At 25.3% G+C, this 9386-nt stretch overlaps 1 protein-coding gene across 2 annotated transcripts; it reads left to right on the forward strand.

Annotated features, from left to right (window-relative positions):
* The first annotated feature begins 850 nt into the window (after nt 1-850).
* LOC101511710 (protein STRICTOSIDINE SYNTHASE-LIKE 5-like) lies at nt 851-5957 on the forward strand. 2 transcript variants are annotated; one of them, XM_004509364.4, is made up of 5 exons: nt 851-960; nt 1447-1781; nt 3575-3882; nt 4645-4774; nt 5492-5957. In XM_004509364.4, exons 2-5 carry the CDS (start codon nt 1545-1547, stop codon nt 5765-5767), a joined length of 951 nt encoding a protein of 316 aa, XP_004509421.1. In that variant the 5' UTR covers nt 851-960; nt 1447-1544; the 3' UTR covers nt 5768-5957. The 2 variants fall into 2 exon arrangements, with proteins under 2 accessions (XP_004509421.1, XP_004509420.1); XM_004509363.4 differs by lacking the exon at nt 851-960 and having other exon boundaries at nt 1055-1781.
* Nucleotides 5958-9386: the final 3429 nt, after the last annotated feature.

A 9386-nucleotide genomic window follows, 5' to 3' on the forward strand; every position in this document is an offset into this window, starting at 1 on the left:
ATTCCAGACACATTATGTCGATATCGTGTAAGGACGGATAAATTATATGTTTCCTCAAGATACCGTGTCAGCTCACCCTTCTACTATACAAGTCCCTTCTATTGTATAGGTCCCTCTTGCATATACTCCTCATGTACAATAGTATTCTCTTCCTCCTCCTCATGTACCACAATCTTTTCCTCCTCATGTATACCAATATCAGCTTCAATGATAGATATATGACCTTGTTATCCTGACTCTTCATCTTCCATTATAATTCGTCGTCTGGGATGTTGTCGGTCGAATCATTTTAGGAGCATTCATAGATGATGAAGTTTTAATGTCACGTGTTCTTCGTACTATCTTGTTGTCTCTTCTTCTAGCAACCGCATCCACTAGAAAAAAAGTAGTTAAAATAAAATGAATTGAATAAATAATAATGAAATACTTTTTCTTAAAAATACAAATAAAATTAAAAGGAACTTTCGGAAATTTTGTGGGTTGAAGTTTTCCGATAACTTTCAGAATTCTAAAAAAAAAAGTTTCTGGCAACTTTCAAAAATCTAAATAAAAAATAAAAAATACCGGTATTATATATGTTTCGGAAAGGTTGAAATTAATAAGTTTTCCGGTAGTTTCAGAAAACTTCAAATAAGATTTCCGAAAATGGTATTCTATACCGGAAAACTTTTTTCAAGTTTTTCAGAATGTATCTTTGAAAATTTTGAAACTCATTTCTGTACCCACAAACTCAAATAGTAGAATGATAAAAAATTGTAATTTTTAATATTTATTTGAGGGTATTTATGTCTTTCCCTTAGTTTGTGGGGGTACATGTATAACAATCGAATCCGTTTAGTCTGCACCCATATAACTATTGGTCTATATTGGCTTGTTTTTGAAGGACCCAATTTTTTTCATAAAAAAATATCTATATACAGTGCTACCACCCTTCAAAGTCACAAGAATAATCTGAACCCGGTAATTTTTCTATTTTATCTTATTCCTGTATAGTTTTGAAGTGGGTTATAATCAATTTATTGTTTACTGATCAAGATGGATTTGCAAGACAGACCAACTTTTGTACGATGCTAATTTAAAAAACCCAAAATACAAATTTTAGAATAAGTAATTGAAGAGTGAACTCTCATAATTTCACCGTTATATCTCTATTATCTAACAGCTTAATTAAGTAAAATGATAATTATTAATATAAGAACTTAAGTACTATTATCACACAAATCTCAGCCTTTGAAATGGTCCATCATGAATCATGACTATATTATAAATTACTAGTACTGTTTTGATTGATTTGCATCGTTAACATCCAACAATCTTCTATCAACTCTATTTAATTCTTAAACCTTTTTAAACAACACAAAAAGCTTATCGGTTCGGGGATGTCGGTCTCAAGAACAAGGCTATTAACACTGTTCTTAACTATAGTTCTCCCGGTTGTTATAGCAGCAGCGGTTCTATACCGGCTCGATCCATTCGAACCGGTTCATCTACCGGTCAACGAAATAAACCGAGCCACGTTGGCGGCTCCTCTACGTAACAACCACATGCGATTAGGGTCTGAAACTTTGGCAAAGGGAAAAGTTGCGGGACCTGAAGACTTGTTATACGACGCTACTTTGGGTGTCGTTTATACTGGATGTGAAGATGGATGGATTAAACGAGTTACGTTGAATGAATCGGTGGATGACTCAGTTGTTGAAAATTGGGTTAACACTGGTGGAAGGCCTCTTGGACTCGCTTTTTATGGGAATGGTGACCTTATTGTTGCTGACGCTGACTTGGTAAGTCTCTTCCATGTAAATATTGGATTTCAATATATTTTTTCTGAAAAACGATTTTTTTTAAGAACAAATTTCACTATTGTTTGACCTAATTGCAATTTTGATTTTTGATTTTTATCAATTAATTAATTTAATTTTTCAATATTATATTTCATGTTGACGGATAGGCAAAATTACAATCTTTGTAATTAAAAATATAAAGAAATGGATCAAAATTGTCAAATATTAAAATAAAAGATTAAGATTTAATTGCAGTTTTGGTCCCTGTATTTATACTGATTCATGTAATTGGTCTCTTATTTTAAAAGTCGATAGTTTTTGTCCCTCTCTCTCTTAGATTTTTTAACTAAAAAAATAACGATTTAATGTATTTTAATTGACGTGACATACAATTCTATGATTTGAATCATCTATATGTATTGATTATTCATATGTCGCTAATTAAATTTAAAATAAATAAAAAATTTGAAATTTAAGTTTTCATGGTGTTTTATTTCCATTTCATGGGTGTTAATTACTTTATATCATCGTATTATATGTCACATTATTTAAAACATTTCACGTCGTCGTTTTTTAGTTACAAAATCAAACGGAGAGACTAAAACTATAATTTAGAAAAAAATTAATTATGTGAATCGATAAAAATAGAAATACAAAAACTACAATTAATGTTTTTCTTTTTTTTCCTCAAAGGAATGTGATTTTAGTCAGAGAAGTCGTTGTGCAGTGAATTTAAGATATTGAAACAAAAATTATATATATATAAAGTGGTTAATGTATGTTAAATAAGTAGTTAATATAAATTTAATTATATATCACACAAAAATATCTTAATAATTAAAAAAATATATATATTGTTCACCTTATTTTATTTACGGTGTCAAGTATAATGTTAATTTTTATATTAATATATCATTTTTAGTTCAATTTAATAATTTTAATATTTATCGACTTAACTAAGAGTTAATAACGTTTAGTCCATTTTTAATTGTAATACATGTGTGTGTGGTGTGCTGGTGTTTGTTTTATAATTAGGAGTAGTTTTGTATTGGCAGTCTCTATTAGACTTTTTGTTTTTTGGCTTCTCTATTTGCAAAGTGCACTGGACCAGGACATAAAATGAATAAGAAAATAAACAAAAATCCAATAATATATCTTATCATAATACTTTTTTAGAAGATGTATCTTATCATATCTTCTTATCATAATATTAATTATCTTGTGATCAAATTATTTGTTAACTAATTTAGACGTCTGTGTAATTCATTTCTATGATAGGTATCATATTAAAGGGTATTGTTAATATTATTAAAACATTGGATCATTTACCCGTATATTTTTGTGCTTTTTAAACAATCGTATGTTTTTGTTAATTGATTTCCTTCTAGTATAAAAGGATGTAAAGTCTCTTAAATAAAGTCTATATAGGACTTAAAAAAATATCGGTTATTTCTTTTTTTTTTGGAAAAAAAAAAATGATCGGCTATTTCAAAGAGATTTTTGTAGATATCTAGTGTTGATGTTTGTGCCAGCTGTGTGAGATGCTGATTTTTAATTGTAATACATGTGCTCGTGTTTTGTCTTGGTAGTCTCTATTAAACTTGTTTTGTTTTCTCTGTTTGCAAAGTGCATCGTTGAAGAATCTTAATCAAATTAGAGTTCACTTGTTAAGTAAAAAAATCATAATTTTAAGTATCCAATTGATTATTTAATGATTTAATGCACGGTTTTTTATTAAGTGCATGTGCATGATGGGTTGTGATGCATGCATATATCTAATGAAATATATATAGGGACTACTGAGAATAACAAGAGAAAAGGAGATTGAGGTGCTTGTGAATGAAATTGAGGGATTAAAATTCAAATTAACAGATGGTGTTGATGTAGCAAATGATGGTACTATATATTTCACCGATGCCTCATACAAGTACTCTGTTAAGGATTCTATCCTAGATATATTAGAAGGGAATCCTAATGGTAGATTTTTGAGCTATAATCCAACAACAAAAAAGACAACCCTACTACTCACTCATCTATATTTTCCTAATGGAGTTGCTGTCTCACCTGATCAACAATTCGTCGTCTTTTGTGAAACTGTTTTGTAAGTTGTTTATTGCCTTGTCTACTTTCATTTTAAAAAAGTTTTTTTTTTTTTTTCTTATTATAAACTAGTCACCTTATTTTTAAGAAAATATATATGTTTTGCAAAGATTTATAAATTAAGATAATAAAATCGTTTTAAAAAGTGTCATTTTATAATTAAAAGTTAAAATAATAAATAAATAAATAAATCTTCTTAAATGAATTGCAATCAAATTTAATAAGTCTTTATCAATCATCAAATAGACAAATTGATTCTAGAAATTATAAACATTGATAATATTAATTTGTAAATTTTTCAAATAAAAAAATACATCTATGGTTGTGGGTCCGCCAATAGCTTAATTGCGTCCAATTATAAAATGTCAATTAAAAGACTTGTTCTATAAATTTTTTATTATTAAAGACTATGATATAATATATTAATTAAATATATGAATCTTTCACGTTGATTTTACATCAACAAATGAAAGCCACGTATTAAATTAGAATGTTATATTATCATTTTTAATAGTTAAAATTTATAGATGACTTAATTTGATTAATATTTTAAAATTTTAATAATGTATTTTTCAATGAGCAAAGTTCATAAATTATTTTAATTGATGTTTAAGATTTCAAAGATCAAATTGCCTACTTACTGCATCTTAAAGGGGATGGGCTTCATTTGAATTTGACTAACATTTTTACATGTTCCCCAACAATTTTACATCCTTCACACAGATAGGGCTAATTTCATTGTATGGGTAAATGATGCATGCAGGATGAATTGCAAGAAATATTACATAAAGGGCCAAAAAAGAGGAAGCATAGAAAAGTTTTGTGACCTCCCTGGCATGCCTGATAACATTCATTATGATGGACATGGACTGTTTTGGATTGGAATAGCCACGGTATCATTTTTCACCATGCAAATAGTTATTATAATGTTTGATGATATTCTTTGTGCTTATTTGGTATATACATATATATTATATATGAAGTTTTATGCATGTTTATAATTATATACGCACTAAGCATTTAACCTATTTTTTTCAATTATCATACTACAATTTTTAGACAATTGTTTTCTGATCATATAAATCACATACAAATATTTTATTTTAATTTGTTTCCCTCTATTATTCATGAATTTTTTTATATGGAAGAAAATTGGTTACTTAAGCGAATTATTTATCCCCGTTTATGGCACAGCTACCACGTCAACACACACAAGTTTTAATAATGTCACTCAATTTGGTAAATTAGGAAACAAATACAAAAAATTGTCTTTTAGCTAGTATTATTAATTTAAAATACATTAGTTACAAAAAAAATAATAATAAATACCTAAAAAAGTCTATGATGGAAAAACTAGTATGTCATAACTATTATGTAATTATGACACTATTCATAGACAATTTAATTTCAAAGAATTAAACTGTGTCTTGCATTTTTTTTTTTCTCATCTCAGAAACTAAAATAAATTTATCTTATTTATTAACTTTATGATAACCAATTAAATTGTGAATTAAAAAACAACCGTAAGTTCTTTACATAAGAAAAAGAAAATAAAAATTTATGTTTTGTTAACTAATACTTGATCTATTTGTTGATTGTGTTACTGGCAGGGCATTACTCCTGAAATGGATCTAATGTTGAGATATCCTATCATTAGAAAGACATTGGCTATTGTGACAAAAAAGGTTCCGAGTTTGAATTTGTCAAAGAAGGGAGGAGTTATCACTGTGGACTTAGAAGGAAAACCAATAACACATTACTATGATCCCAAATTATCATTGACTATTGGGATTAAGATTGGGAATCACATATACTGTGGTTCTATTTTATACCCATATTTAATTCGTCTTAATATTGAACAGTATCCTGCTCTCCCCACAATTTAAAAAACAATAATTACTCATAAAGGATGTGTAAGAAAATTCTTTGTTTTTGTATAGGGTCAAGTAGGTGGCATGAATATGGATTCTTCTGGAACTTCAATTCATCCTTTATACTACTACCTCCATAGTAAGCACATTTGTTTAATTCAAAAAGTCAGTAAAATAATATTTAATGTATTTATTTTAGTTTTAATATTTTTAAATTATTTTATGTATTTAAATTGTTATATTTAATTTTTAAAATAAATTAATATTATTAATAAATAATATACTTAAAATAATAATAAATAAGCTAATAAATTGAAAAAATTATTATATATATTTAGAGATAATTTTTTTTCTCTAAAAAGTACTTAAATTTGAAAAGGACGCCTCTTTTAGAAAGAATGGAGAATCACTAATTATTACTATACTATTTATTAAAGTGGCACCGATTTCCATGTTACAATTGTTTAGAGGAGATTTAAATTTCCTCTTCTAAATTTAAGTTTCATTTGTTTATAGTGATAGACTATAACAAATTATTCAGACTTTTTATTCCGGAAAACAAAACTGATTTATTTTGCATTTTTTCCTTGGGAGACACTAGAATGAGATTTACTTTTTATTACTATTAACTTTACTATAACTGTTTTTTTATGCTAAACTATTAATATATTATTTAATATGATATAAATTTTAAAAATTATATTTTATATAATCTTACAAGGAATATGAATTATGAAATAATTGTAAACTCTCTGGAAGGAAAAAAAAAACTGTTGGTAATTTATGTCCTGTTAATTATTATTAGATCCGTGTTTTTGTAGTTTTTAGTAAAAAAGAACATGTTCTATGTACATTACTAGCTAAGTTTATGTCCTGTTAATTATAATTAGTTCTGAATACATAAACATTGAGATATTATTTCATTAGGAAGTCATTGGCTATCGTCACAAAATATATTATGAGTCTAAGTTTGAGAAAGAATGGAGGAGTGACCGTTGTGGACATGGAAGAAAAAAGAACTATAGACACGGTTATGATTCTAAATTATCATTGACTAGTGGTTAGGGTAAGAGTCAACTATTGGGTAAGAGTTAACTATCGGTTTATGCAAGCAACAGGTCAATAATAAAGGACTCTCGATTGGTGATGTTTCAATTTTTTTATAATTATTTTTATCAATAAATTTTCATTATTTATAATATAATAAAATAAGAGTTAATTTTTTATGTTAAATATATTTTTAATTCCTATAAAACTATGACCTTTTTAAAAAGTGTTATTCACTTATAATCTCTATTTTTGAGTTTTTTTTAATAACTAAAAATATCAATATTTTTTTATTAAAAAAAATAAAAAACAAAAAACTTTTTAAAATAGAAATTATAAGTGAATAATTTTTTTTTATGACTAAAAAGTTGATAATTTTTTTATAGGAACTAAAATTTATTTTACTCATTTTTTAATTATTAAAATTGTATTTTCTTTTTATTATGGATTTAATTTTTAATATTAGGATATGACCTCTAAAATGTTTAAGACAACACTAATTAGGGTGAGAATAGGTCAGGGCGTCTGACAGAGATTTATAGTTCGGCTTAGTTCATTTATAAAAAAGATAGCTCAAGTTTTTTAAAAAGTTTATTTATTTAAAAAAAAAAAACTTATTTTCTCACTTCAAATTTACTCAAAAGACTCAAATTTTATCCGAATTGAATAATCGAAAAGTGTATTTTACATGTCGGTCAATACGTATATTTGAGAACAATGGAAGATTGGAGAAGAAATACTCTTATTTAAATAGGCCGGATTTAACCTCCCTAAAAATATGTAATTAAAATATGAAATATAAAATACTCATATTTTTGTAAGAAAAACTTTTAATTTATTTCATCTATTTAAAAACATATTCTTTATATTTCTATAATAAAAGACTTTTTATTAAAAAATTGAATATCATTTTTGTTTCTACTTTCAGACATTCATACTTATTCTTCTCTCTCAAAATTATTGGGTTATAAATTTGACTATATGGTATTTTTTTCTTTCATAATAATGTTTTATTTTGTTAATATAATTGTTGTTTATATATATATATATATATATATATATATATATATATAAAGTCTATTGCGAAAAGTGAAAAAAAAAATGAATGTTATTATTGTATGAATTCAACAAAATTTATATTTTTATTGGCCTATTAATTTTTTAGGAAATATGTGAAATTTGTTTTTTTAAATCTTAACGTAAAATAGATTTTTTTAATAGACTACTAGGTTAAACTAAACTTTTTTAAAAAATCATATACAAATAAATCCTTTAACATGTGATAGCTTTAATTTTTATAAATAAATTTAATCTATTTAAATAAAATTCGGTTCGATCTATTCTCACCTTTTTAATAAAATTAAAATTGAGAATTATATATATATATATATATATATTGATTGAGTTGTATCATAAATTGAATATATAAGTGAGTATAAAATAACAATAATATATAACTTAAAAGCAATGTTAATTTTATTTTGGAGTAAATATACTCAAGTGTTTATATACTTAAAGGTAAATATATTTTTAATATGATATATAACCTAGGTTTGCTTTAGTTCAAAAGAAAAAGTAAAATATTGTTGACTAATATAATTCATGTAAAGTATATTGAAATATGAGACTATTTATAAGGTTTTACAACTTTAGATATGCAATTCTTGTCTTTAATATTTTTTAAATATGGAATTGGTTTATTTAAACTTTTTTATTTCATTGAAGTGTTTCTTCCAATAATATATTCGTTAAATAGTTATTCATTTCTTTATTATTAAAATTATACATTTAGCTATAGTATTTCATCATTTTATATAATTTATATTAGTTTTGAAACATTAGTTTATAAATATATGTACTTTTTCACGATTTTAATTTTATATGTTCATCGTAATTCTATCAATCTCACTGTCGATCTAAGCGTGCACTAAATAATATTGTGTGCATTGCGATATATTACAACATTCATTCGTGAGTGATATACTGTTAAATCCAAAATATTGAAATAATTCATTCGTGTGTTCTGGAATTTTCAAATAATTATTTGACACGGTTAAGAAACTTCAAAAGTGGTTGAAAAAATTTATAGACAAAAAAAATTTGTGAATGTTTAAGAGATGGAAATTTTCGAGTGAATAATGAAATAGTTAGAAGTTATTCATTTTCAAATATTAGATATTATTCATTTTTTTTTTTGTTTCAATTATTATTTGTGCATTTTTAATTATAAAAAGAAAAAATGCTATAAAAGACACATTCAACATAGAAAAAAAAACTCATTTCCTATGCAATAATATTGATATATGATCTTGAACAATAATTGACAATAGAAAAATAATATTATTGAAATATCTGTGAACTAAGAGTGTGTCATACAAACAGTTGTAGCTTGATTGCATTTCATAATGTCATTGCCATTGCTTGAGTTATTAAAATTAAATTTTTGATTAATAATTAGAGGCGTTGAAGTGTATTGACGAATCATTGAGTGATAAATTAAAGCTAAAATTGTATAATTTCTGAAATAATTGTACTTCAATGGACAAGTGAAAATGTTTGCGTTACATATTAGAGAAACAAAACAGAA

This window comes from Cicer arietinum, chromosome 7 (genome assembly GCF_000331145.2).
Source record: "Cicer arietinum cultivar CDC Frontier isolate Library 1 chromosome 7, Cicar.CDCFrontier_v2.0, whole genome shotgun sequence".
NCBI classification, from domain to species: domain Eukaryota; kingdom Viridiplantae; phylum Streptophyta; class Magnoliopsida; order Fabales; family Fabaceae; genus Cicer; species Cicer arietinum.